We start from the raw sequence: 12528 nt of genomic DNA, 5'->3' as shown, positions 1-12528 counted from the left end.
CACCAAAATTTGCTGAAACTCATAGGTGGCAGTGCTCTATTGGACTCTGTATGTGGGTTTTGCACATCAGTCTCAATTTTTAACAGAAAGGCAGACTTCCATAGATCATTGCTTACATAGAATTACTAGTGGTTTTATTGACAGAGAACAGCAGTGAGCTAAGTTTGAGATGGGAGATAGGGATGTTTGACATCCACAGTCACAAAGAGCTTGCACCATCTGACATGTTTTTGTTTCGTGGCCTATTCTTGATCCAAAGTAACCTACTGACAAAAAAAGCTTGATTATATCTAAAAGACATGTTATTGTGCGTTGTTCGTACTTATAAATGAGGCTCAAGATAGTACCTATTACTAAGGCTTATGATAAAGGGTGCTTTGAGCGTATGTATTGATACCAATGGGCTTTTACTAATCTTATATCCATCATGTTCATGGAGTTTGCTCCTAAGTATTTTTGTTGTTATTTATTTGTTATACACTTTCTAGCTATGCACGGTGATGAATGTACAATGATGTCCTGTCAATCTTATAGACTGTGGTAGTCTTTTATTACAATCATAACCTCCTTCTCTCTCTCTCTCTCTCTCTCTCTCTCTCTCTCTCCCTCTCTCTCTCACACACACACACATTTGAGAAATGTGTACCGAAAAATTTGGCAAAACAGGCAAATAAACGATGTAAGAAATCTTGGGTGTGCAACACCATAGCTAGAGCATGCACCTTGGACATTGAGCAATAGTAATTTTTCTTTTTACCAAAGTTTTACTGAGGAATACTCGTACAATATATCTCTAGAAGAATACTTGATCTTAAATTGGCAATTAACATTTCCATACTTCCTACAAAGTTTGTTTTCACCATTTTGCTAACTTATTCATATACCTTAACATGTTTGCACACTTTGAGAATCAAGGCCATAGAATGACCAATCTATAGATTCTTGTTGTTGCGATTTGTAAGAACGAAAATTTTACTGAAACAAGTGTCTCTTGTCTTTGTAGTTTCCCATCTTCCAATTTACTTTGATGAGGATCATGTAACACATTCTCAAAAGGCTAATTTGCTACCATGATAGTCCATTATGCATACCCAAACCCCATCTTCTTTGAGCATGTGGGAAAGATAAAACACACCCCTTGTACATATTCCTTTAATAAACAAAAAAGAAGATCGTCAATCAATGGAATGGAGCAACAAAAGATCTGCTCCAATGTATATCTTCGTGCCTCAATGAATTCCCTATTTGTGGAGGCCTTCCAAACCAATGCAGATATTGGAACATTTCTTTCCAATCAACAATCAATCTACTTGTGTATGAGCAGCTAGGAGTCTTGCCATGCACACACCAAATAGTATATCCCCAGAGTTGTAGCTACCATTTGCCAAATGAGCATGTTTGAAACTTTGGACATACATACTGTTGCTACCATGAGCACCCAGGATTATTCCTCACACCCACACACACACATGCATGATAACAAAGTGTTCATTATAGCATATAAAACTAGTATAATCATGCATGCTCATGAAAGGTCACTTGCTTGAGATCCTACCATGGGTTCATCTTCAGAAAACCAACAGTTCCACAGTGGTTTGCAGAGCCAGTAGAACAAAGGACTCACAAAACCTTGCAAAGTGGGCAGTCTACCTAGCTGGCAAACATGCTGGACCATGCTAGAAATCGACCGTGCTGCACGACACAAACTCACATGGCCACCACTGCGGTGACTCCAAAGCAAGTGAAAGTGACCATAATCAGGACCACAGCCTCTCAGAGCCAATCCAAGAGCAAAAGCACCCACACAGACGCAGAAAAGCAACACAAGGAGCTCTTCTAAAACGCAAAAGCACAAGGAGCAATGGACCAGAAAGGGCCAACCCACCGGACAAAGGGCATTAAGAGCAGATCATCAGCAATAGAGACAACACATATCATTAGAATACATCAATACACCCCACCACGGCATGCAAAGCACATCTTGCCAAGGAAAAGCAATACATTGTCTACTTTAATATATTACATAATGAAAAAAAGGCTCATTCTGGGGGAAAAGCAATACAATCTGGTTACATAATGCACATGCTGCCCTTAGCGACACCCATGAGTCACACCTCAACTAGTTCCAAGGGCTAGAGATGTGCCTCTTCGGGACTACATTGGCTTGTTTGATTGTTTCTTAAATGAGCAGTGAGCACTTGTGAGAGATCTCTACATCATGACCATCCGAATACAAATGAACCATACCTGCAATATGAATCAACTTAGTGACAATGTTTTACAAATGAAGCAGGTTCAACTCTTAAGGATCTTTACCTGCGCATCCCCGTCATGGATGGGAGATTTCCCATCCAACCCCTGCCCCCTGCCCACCTGATGAGCTGGAGAACTGTCAGTAAAGACCCTAATGACAAACCTCAAGCCCAGTAATTTCCCAGATCATTTACAGTTGCTGCTACACCTCAGCATTTTAAGGAACACAACATGTTAGCCAGCCTTGAAAATGAGCTTACAAAAATCTATTCTGAAAATAAAATTTCAAATGTTCATGACCAAAAGATTATACCTGATATTCAATAGAAAGTCGAAAAGAATGCCCCCCAATTTTAAAGGGAATAATCTTCCACAGGGAAAAAATAACTAGTATACATGGTAGAAAAACTTATTCACATATGTTAAAACCCTCTCCACAAATCCTAGGCTCCAGAAAAACCTCCTAATTTTGCTCAAGTAAAATCAGCCACTGCGAAGCCTCTGCACTATGCCTGCAGTATACTTTCCTTGATGCTCTGCAAGAGCAAGCTCAGTTTCTGTTGGCATTCTGGTTCCATCTCCTGCATATGTCCCAGCCCCATATGGTGAGCCACCTCGGATCTCATCAAGTTTGAACATTCCAGCACCAAAAGTGTATCCAATCGGCACAAACAGCATACCATGATGGGCTAGCTGTGTAATGGCAGTCCAGCTGCAAAGAGCAAGGAAGGATTATCTTCGCATGCCAATCTACATAACAGAACTAACGCAAAAAGCAACTAGCACTGCTGGAATCTTCCAACTTCACTAAATTGAATTGTAATTTTGAACTGCTTCAACTAAAAGAAGTTTCCTTGTTCATAGAGAGAGAGCTTACGCAGTGGTTTCCTGCCCTCCTCCCTGTGTGCCTGTACTTACAAACATGCCAGCTGGCTTGCCAGCAAGCTGCTGGCCACGCCAGAGTGACCCAGTGGAATCAAAGAAGGCCTTCATCTGGGCAGCCATTGCTCCGTACCTGGTAGGGAAGCCAAAAATCAAGCCATCTGCAGCAGGCAGTTCACTGGCAGAGATGATGGGAATCTGCTCATCCTTGGCAGGAGCCTTCATCTTCTCCAAAACATCCGGTGGCAGGGTTTCTGCAACCCTGAACAAGTGCCCCTCCACTCCATCCACACTGTCGACCCCTTCTTTTATTTTCTTAGCCAAAGCCTCAACATGCCCGTACATGGAGTAGAATCTGCACAGCATTCCAGTCTTAGAAGAAAGATATAGCAAAAAATCCCACCCACTTGGATGTACCCCTTCATGCATCACTGACTATAAGGATGCCATAGATATGCCCAGATCTAAAAGGAAAACTTGAATGGACACCAAATCCAAGCATTCTATAATGATGCCCAAATCACATAAGGTGAATACTCATTATGATGCCTAACTTACAGGGAGGAAAATTCTTATGTAAGCATGCATAACGTGCATATTGACAAGCACAAACAAGCACTACTAGCGAGAGTTATGCATACACCTATCGCATGCATCACAAAAAGCTATAAAACTCTTCTTGAAAGGGTGCATACAGCCTTGCATACATCAAACTGGCGATTGTGACTCAGAACTCAGTGGCATTCAGACAGCAGGTGGTCGATGACAGGCTGCTGCTTCACATTTCGTTCGTGGTACGTATCCTACCCACAGTGGCCATTTCATCTACTCAGGCTGCGTACAAGGCGACCTGTGTTGGTGGTTGAGGAGTTTTTCTTTTTTTTTGGGAGGGGGTTTGGGGGGGGGGGGGGGGGGGGGGGGGTCTGTGTGTGTGTGTGGGCTACTGTGCCTGGATATACGCATGCATCAAAACTCCAAATTGAAGAAGAGACAAAAGATTTCTATTAAGACTCAGGTATCCAATCCTCATTGAAGCTCTCCGAGAAACAGTCTGCTAAGTCTTTAGCTTCGATCTGATTCGTGCTAGAAGAGAGAGGTCAAGTACATCAAAAGCTTACACGATGTAGATCTTGAGATGCCCGGAGAAGGAAGCGGATGCATCTGCAGGAGCTTGGGGTGTGCTTGGACCGATGGTCTCCATGGGGGGCTCTCGAGGGTGGGTCCCATCTTTCTTGGTCTTGGGAGAGAGGGGCGGGGAGGCCACGCCTGCCGGGCGCTTGGACTTGCTGGGTACACACCCCTTGCCCTTGCCCATAGCTCACGCAACAACGAGCGGCCTAGAATTTCATCATCAAAGTCTCAGAATGGCGCCTGATTTTGGCCTTCCAAAATCAGGCCTTCCACACACACAATCTCTCTCTCTCTCTCTCTCTCTCTCTCTCACACACACACACACACACACACACTCTCTCTCTCTCTCTCTCTCTCTCTCTGTCTCTCTGTGCATACAGCAAAATACCCACATTCAACGTAATACCCCCGATATCGAAATAAGGCTTTCTCTGTGTCTTGTCTCCTTGGCAGCACCTTTCTCAGCCCTGCGGCGGGGACAACGCCAGCTAAGAGGTTCCGAAGCTTATTTTATGTGTGTCTTTTTGCCTCAAAGATGTGGGTGAAACGGAAAGGTAACCAGTCAAAAGGCTCTCTCAAACTAGTAGGGTAATCATTTTAACTACCCACAATGTCTGTTTAACAATCCTTGTCAAAAGGAAACTCGTGGGGTGCCTTCTCTTTTAAACACGGTTCACCATTCCTAACCCATTCTACATATAGAAGGTTTGGTTAGTAGGAACGTTGGGTCCCATTATGGGGGTGTGGACGTAAATTTAAAGCTAAACATCATCAAGTGAGCTATGCGACGAGGGTTGGTTGTGAGCCGATGGAGTAAATATAAGGCTAGGTTTACATGAGGGCGACGAAAAGTAGGGAGGTTGATGTGGCAGAAGCAGATTAGATATGTAGTCACGTCATGGAAGGTAGGGCATGGAGAAGGCTTCCCACCTATAGAGGTTGGGGGCATCTTCAGACATCTACTAAAAAGCAAAGGTTTTTCTTGGCGGAGAACGTAGCTTGTAGGTCCCGACAAGCTGTAGCACGATTGATTTTAAGTTTTCCTCTGCCCTATCTCTCAACCCTTAAGTTTGAAGCAAGGTCACTGCCCTCTTCTCAGAACCGGGCCTAAGGGTATAAAAAGGCCATGAATCTATTGTGTGTGTGTGTGTGTGTGTGTGTGTGTGTGTGCGCGCGCACATGTGCATGCATATTTGCACGTGCGTGTTGGGGGGGGAGAGAGGGAAGTGAGAAGGGTTTATTACGCATGTGTGTGTGTTGGGGGGGGGGGGATGAGGGAAATGAGAAGGGTTTATTATTATTTTAGATTGAAATGTTATTTTTTCTAATTTTTTAGATTGAAAAGCCATGGAACTATGCAAGGTACTTCAAAAGTCTCTCCTTATTTTTTAATGGTCACGCTCTATGCAAGGGGTGATGCTAACTACCCTTTTCCTTTTAGGTTTTCTATATTCACACAAGTTGTACATATTCAATGAAATGATGCTTCTTTCATTTCTCAATATAGTTGTGTTGTTTAATTGTAGAAATGTCCACTTGTCAAAAGTGTCTAGGGCGATGACTTTTCAAGCAAAATAATAAAATAAATGTTCATTTGAAAAATAAAATAAAGGTATATCTCTTGAAATAAAAGAGCTAGATGTAAACCTTCCATACATCACATGAAACTTTTTTATGTGAAAGGAGGGAGATCCAAAAGATGGCTTTGGACCAATACAGATTCTGACGTGTAACCTCCTTCTTACCTTTATAATTCATCACCAAGCTAGATGATAATGCTGATTAATTTTACCATAGTTATTCACTATCAAGAAAAAAACATGTATGAAAATGCTCACATTTCTTTTTATCTCATACTTATGCTCACCAGATAAAATTAAAATTATATCATGCCATAATCATTCCTTGTGCGGGATGAAATAACTCAAAATATCGTACAAGGTGATACCATGTCACTTCTTATGTCGTTTCTCCTTTTAATTAAAGCTTAGCATCACATGATACTAAGTGGAGCACTTTTCATCAACATTCATCATTGTCTTACACATATACAAGCTTTCTCTTCATACATCTCTTTAAAGCTACATGCGTTATAACAGATTTTAAATATGTCATGAGCGTATCACATTTCTTTCGGATTTTTGAAGTGAAGTTTAAATAGCATTTTCCATATACTAAGGTTGAGGACAACTGTTAATAATTAAGCATTCCTAAACTCATTTTAGCATGAGGGATTATCGGGAAGGCTACTTAAAGGTATCCAAGCAAGGTTGCTTTATATCTAAAGTATTGCTTTATAGCATATTATCTGGGACACTGCTATAATAGCCAACCAGCATGCTTTCCCCCTAAGACTAGTAATGGTGTGGTTGAAGCATGTTAAGGTTAGTTGGCCTAATGTGAAAACTAATCACTTATATAAGTTATTTTTAACAATAAGCATGCCATGTTAACTATCATTTTATAAAAGAACAATGGTCTTCGAAATCTTGGATGGTGGTGTTGATATCATCATAATCATGAAGGATTGATGGGAGGCATGGGGAAACTAACCACTCATCGTAAAGCACAAGACTTGTAAGCTGATTACTCATAAACATAAGACTTGTAAGCTCACTACTCAAAAGCACAAACCTTGTAAGCTCACTACTTGTAGGCACAAGCATCATGGTCAAGCTTTTGCCAATAGGAACACAGCTAAACCTTGGGTGTCCTTCTCGTATGTAAAGATTAAGACGTTCAGTCTAAGCTTCCATCGCACATTCTTAGTGATGGATTTTCAGAGAAGAGGGTCATACACCATGATTCTCAGAAGGCCTTACATGAGTGACTTAAGGCTGGTTCATGATTGGGAATTCAATCACATTTACATATCCAAAGGTAGCCAATTCTTGAAAATAAACCTTAAAACGTGGAAGACTCGTTCCATGGGTTTTGAAGGAAAATATTCAAAGGTTAAATATCACTCTAAGTTAGAGTGAGATCAACCATCTGTAGATTGATGGTGGTCAAACTGAAAACCCAACAAGGTTCTAGAGCATATGCATGTGCATAAATGAATAATCTAGTGGTGAGGAGTACCTCTCACCTTTGGAATTTTTTTTTCTTTGTTATTCATGACTATATTTTCTCCATTTATGTTGTTTTATACACTCTAGTCTAGATCTCCTATGGCTGTAGAGAAAAGGAGCAGAGTCAATAAGTTGGTAGCGTAGTCTACAAATATTTAGTAGCGTAGTCTACAAATGGTCGGTAGCTTAGTGTACAAACTTGAGTTCCCGAAGAGATATCAAGTACATCTATCTTTTGTGCTAGTGGCATGCAAAAACCAAGGCACATAGTTTTCCTTGAAGTTCTATTTGAGAGATCAGAACACAAGGTTTACTATGTATCAATAGACACTTGTTAAGTGAAAGGATAAACTAGAAAAGGTCTGAAGCAAGAACAACTATATATTCTTACCAACAACTTTTCGCACGTGTAGCGAGTGTGTCCGAGGTTCAGGGGGTAAGGGGCCCGGTAGGAGGACTGTGGGCGGTCGAGCTAGTGTGGGCAAGCAAGCCACTATATAAGCTCGACATTGTGGACACTTATCCACATTCCTCTATGGTTGGGTGGTGACTAGAGCTCCTTTCCCTCTTTGGCTATGGTGGTGGATAAAGGGATGTAACATAACCATTCAACTTAAGCTATTACTACAAATTCCACATAAAATAAGCTTTAAAAATTAACACGTAAAAACACATGAAAATACTTAGCTCTTGTATGACAAACATTGGGTGCAATCTTTCCTCCTCGTGTGTGTGGCGTATTTCCCACACATGAATATTTTAAGCATTCAATTGGCAAAAATAGGTCTCCAAAAATAAAAAAGTTGTGCTTTTTCTTGCATGGTGCTCTCTCTTTATCCAAAATAGAGAGCTCTTAAATATCTTATTACTTGGGGCTAGGGGAAAGCTTTTAAGCTTTACAAAATAAATATTCGCAAATCTAAGCTTGTAGAAATAAATAATGGATGTGCATAAGCTAGCAAATAAATACAAAGCTTGTCCAAAATAATTAATACCTTCCAAAAATAATAACTTGTGTGTTTTTGCCTCAATCCTCTTTGCCTATAAAATATCTAATGATAAATTGGTGAACAATTATTCCATAGGCATACAAACCATCACCATACACATGTTCATCAAGCGTATGTACTCCAAGAATCACCCTGCTAATACAAACCAACTAGATAAACATAGGAAGAGCCACAAGCATACATCAATGTTGATAGAATGTGCAGCGGAAGAAGGGAAAGTGGAAACACATGAGAGAGAGAGAGAGAGAGAGAGAGAGAGAGAGAGGGAGAGAGGAAGCACAGGTGAGAACCTGCTCTCAATATCATCACCAAACGAAATACATGTCCCAAGCAAGAGGGGAGAACCTCGTAAGTGAGGGACTGCAGAAGACAAGCTAGGCTGTAACATGCTGCTCCAAATAATGGTTCCAAACCCAAGTGTAAGAACACTCCCCAAAGTCGAATGTTGTGTATCCAACCTGGAGAAGGTATGAAAAACCTCGAAACGAACCAAGATCAGATCCTGTATATAATCAATCCTGGGAGAAGCAAACTGCTCCTCACTTGGACCCTCAAAAGAAATAGAGCCAATCTGCTCCAACTCTATACCAAGAATAGCTAAATGCTGTATAAAAGCATCCTCTGAAAAGGTCCGCATCGCAAGATGTAAAGACTCTGTAGAAAAAATGAGATCCATCTGCTCAAACTCCAGAACATGAGTTGAACAATGCTGTACATAAGTACACACCACTGAGGTGCGCATCGCAAGATGAAAGGACTCCACATCCCCCTCTGAAAAACGATATCGTCGGACTGATATAAGCCCACCTGATTCTGATCCAAAAAACTCTAGAAGTACCAATGTGCCCCAGGCACGGTTAGCAAACCACAGATCCAAAGCATCCCACTGGGTCCAAAAAACCATCCTCCAAAACAACAAGCCTACAGAACTGGCAGGGGGAGGGGCATCCTCAGAAGCATCACAAAGAGATGCAGAGATAGACTCCTCACAATGAGGAAGGAAAGTAGGAATATAAATTGAAGTGGTAACAAAGTCCCCATATGAAAGGATCACACCGCAAAAGGGCAAAACACCCTCCTTGTTTTGCAAGTACTATAAAGAACACAAGCTCAGACAAAATAAACTTTGCTCAGGATCTCTCAAAAGATCACTGCTCTCCTCCAAATAATTGTAAACTCCTGTCAAAGAAGAAAGTCTCCAGAGATACAACATAGCTCCCGAAACTGATCCTCAAGTGAAGTAGCTGGAGAAAGGCACCCTCTGAGTGTAGAAAACTCCTGTGGGAAGCAAAACGCAGCCAAAACACTACTATCCAGCAAAAAATAACACTCCATTGCCAACAAAAGGCAAGAAACATGTAGAAACCGAGAAACCATGTAGGCCAGGAACAAAACACAGGTTTAGATGCTCCAAAATCAGCAAAACGCTCACTAATCACTAGAGAAGAAAACGTAGCCAAACAAGGGCTACAAACCTGAAAATTTAGGTCAACCAATGTCCACACCTCATATGAGGAAAAACACTGAAGAGAAGGTACCTTTGGGTCCAACAGCCCTGGTGTAGGTAGAGCTACCAGCAAGATCGGTTTAGAAAAATGCAACAACCATGGCTGCAAATCTGAAAACGCAGAGGTAAAAGGGACTGTAGAATAGGCTGAATATGGAAACGCTAAAGCCTTAGATCAAGAACTGCTGCTGCAGAGAACAATTAGGGGGGAGGGATGGCACACGATAACCAGAAGATACAAGCAAAAGGGAGCCTAGAGAGCTCCAAGACTAGGGCTTGGGAAAGCAAGCCCAAATAGGCCAAAAATGTAGCATTTGGGACAACTATGTTGCTGTCGACCTGAAAAAAACGCCTAAGAACCCTGGAAGGTGCCGCCAAGAAGGACACGTATGCTGACCAAAAAAATGCCCTTGTCAGGCTGCCTAAACACTGAAGACTTATGCCCTGAAGAGGAGAAACTGCAGCCCACTGAAAGAGGGATGAATCAGTCCTTGAAAATCTGAAATGCAAGCTTCATCTGGTGAAAAAACGCAGATCCATCCATGGATAGAAAAACGTAGATTTGAAGTGGTAGAGGAGGGAGCACCGAACGCTGACAATCACCGGTGCTCTGACACCATGATAGAATGTGTAGCGGAAGAAGGGAAAGTGGAAACAAAGGAGAGAGAGAGAGAGAGAGAGAGAGAGAGAGAGAGAGAGAGAGAGAGAGAGAGAGAGATGGTGAGGAAACACAGGTGAGAACCTGCTCTCAATATCATCACCAAAAGAAATACATGTCCCGAGCAAGAGGGGAGAACCTCATAAGTGAGGGACTACAGCTAGACAAGCTAGGCAAGCAATGCTAAGCAGTGAAATATGAGGGAGGCATGCCAGCTATATATACCCCTAAATGAAGGTAGCCAACTAGTGATAAATACCTCCACGACTGGGGAAAATCCCAAGACCATAAAATGGGGAATAAATATGGGTAAAATATATGTGAGGGGTGACCAGCCCCTCTGACTAACATGGTCAGCCCTAGAGGCTAAAATAGGACACAAAATAGGAAGCCATCAAGTAGGGGATGGTCTAATACTCCCTCTCAGCACCGAATGCTGAGCAAACTCCAAGAAGCCAGAGACGTTGTCCTCGATCAAAGATGAAAGACTGCAGAAACAGGTACCAAGAAATGTTGGAATATGCTGGAATTTATGATCAATGTCATGGTCTAAGGTTAAAGCACACAATAAAATGTAAAAGGACCATGTAATATGAAGAGAATCCAGGTGAATGAAAGGGTCAAACCCCACTTGAAGTAGGCGAGTTCCTGAAGATTCTCTGGAGGCTATATTCTAGGAAGCCATGTGGGGGGAGATGGCCTTGGATGCTCTTGATGAGATGTAAGCAATGATGTCATTCAAGCATGTACACTTTGGCTATAAAATGGTGGCCCTCCTAATGAGAAAAATACGAATTTATATGCTATGTGATGCTCCTTATTGTGCTGTCATTATGCTCTCTTAATCTTTGATTAAGTACTAATTAATTACTCTTTTGTTCATGTGACCACCATGTCTTATCTTGAACCTCCATGCTCTCATTAAGCTTGCATTATCACTTATTATACTTTTCCCAACATGGTATCAGAGCCATGATTATCCCTAGGCATAGTAATTAACCACATTGATTAGTTTTTCATTTTTTCAAGCTTTCCATTAAAGCTTCACTGCACCCCCTGCTGGTCTTTTGCTTCATATGAGCTCTATACTACATCAAATCTCAAGCTTTTTGATTCAAAAGAGAGCTAACAGCCGGCGCATTCTACACCTAGCTCCATTTGAGCTCCCACGAAGTACACGCGGCGAATTCAGCTCTGCAATAGCCCGCCTCTACGCTGCAAAATTCATCAAATTGGAGCTGTACAAAGAATGGTTTGCAAATTCCTCTTGTGAGCATAACATTGATGCTATGAAGCTCCTACTTGTTGATTTTCATGAGCAATGGTCCACTATAGCTGCTGTTTGAACTAATTTCTCAGTGACAGTACATGTTGTGTTGCAGAGCACATTTACAGAGATTGAAGCAACATCTTGGCATGTTTGAGTGCTGAGCTTAGAGCCAATACCTTGGTTTTCACTTGGTTTAAAGCATTTTATGTTTCTCATTTGGGAAGAGCCTCATTCAATTGCTCAAAGTTCACTCTATTTTTGGGGGCAGTTTTTCCTCTTTGAATTAATCATCTCCACTAATCATCATATAATTATCTATTGAGATGACATTCTAATATGCATATTGAGTTGAATATCTCTTTGTAGTCATGCATTCGGATGCTGAATCATCTAATGAAGATTATATCAAGAAATCATTGAAACCCAAAAGCAAAACTAGAAAACCTAGGATCAAGTCTAGGCCCAGTTATTATCACTATGCAAAGGCTTATGGGTTTGGGGAATTCTTGAGTAATTTCATGCATCTATATGGTGAAGGGGGATTCTAGCTTTTAATCTATTGCATTGTTCAGTTCCAATCATGGAGTCAACTTACATATCATCCTCTTTCATCAAGAAATTCAACGGTCATGACTTCCACACTTGGCAAGTCAAAATGAGATTTTTACTAATGAAAGAAGGAGTTTGGGGCATAGTCAATGGTACTATACCTAAACCTGCCACACGAGAAGGAGAAATCTCTTGGC

At 41.4% G+C, this 12528-nt stretch overlaps 1 protein-coding gene across 2 annotated transcripts; it reads right to left on the bottom strand.

The window, feature by feature from the left end:
• Nucleotides 1-1993: 1993 nt before the first annotated feature.
• LOC147624106 (putative NAD(P)H dehydrogenase (quinone) FQR1-like 1) lies at nt 1994-4819 on the bottom strand. Of its 2 annotated transcripts, XR_015269263.1 has the most exons (5): nt 4659-4819; nt 4254-4472; nt 3131-3490; nt 2567-2965; nt 1994-2452 (listed from the first exon to the last, which is right to left on the bottom strand). XR_015269263.1 is itself a non-coding variant. In XM_086820768.1 (4 exons), exons 2-4 carry the CDS (start codon nt 4448-4450, stop codon nt 2737-2739), a joined length of 786 nt encoding a protein of 261 aa, XP_086676894.1. In that variant the 5' UTR covers nt 4451-4472; nt 4659-4819; the 3' UTR covers nt 2549-2736. The 2 variants fall into 2 exon arrangements, 1 of the variants encoding a protein (XP_086676894.1); XM_086820768.1 differs by lacking the exon at nt 1994-2452 and having other exon boundaries at nt 2549-2965.
• Nucleotides 4820-12528: the final 7709 nt, after the last annotated feature.

The sequence above is a fragment of the Cibotium barometz genome, chromosome 26 (assembly GCF_041138505.1).
Source record: "Cibotium barometz isolate CiBa-2024 chromosome 26, ASM4113850v1, whole genome shotgun sequence".
In the NCBI taxonomy this organism is placed as follows: Eukaryota; Viridiplantae; Streptophyta; class Polypodiopsida; order Cyatheales; family Cibotiaceae; genus Cibotium; species Cibotium barometz.
The sequence above is the reverse complement of the archived record's forward strand: the minus strand, read 5'-3'. Positions and strand labels throughout refer to the sequence as shown.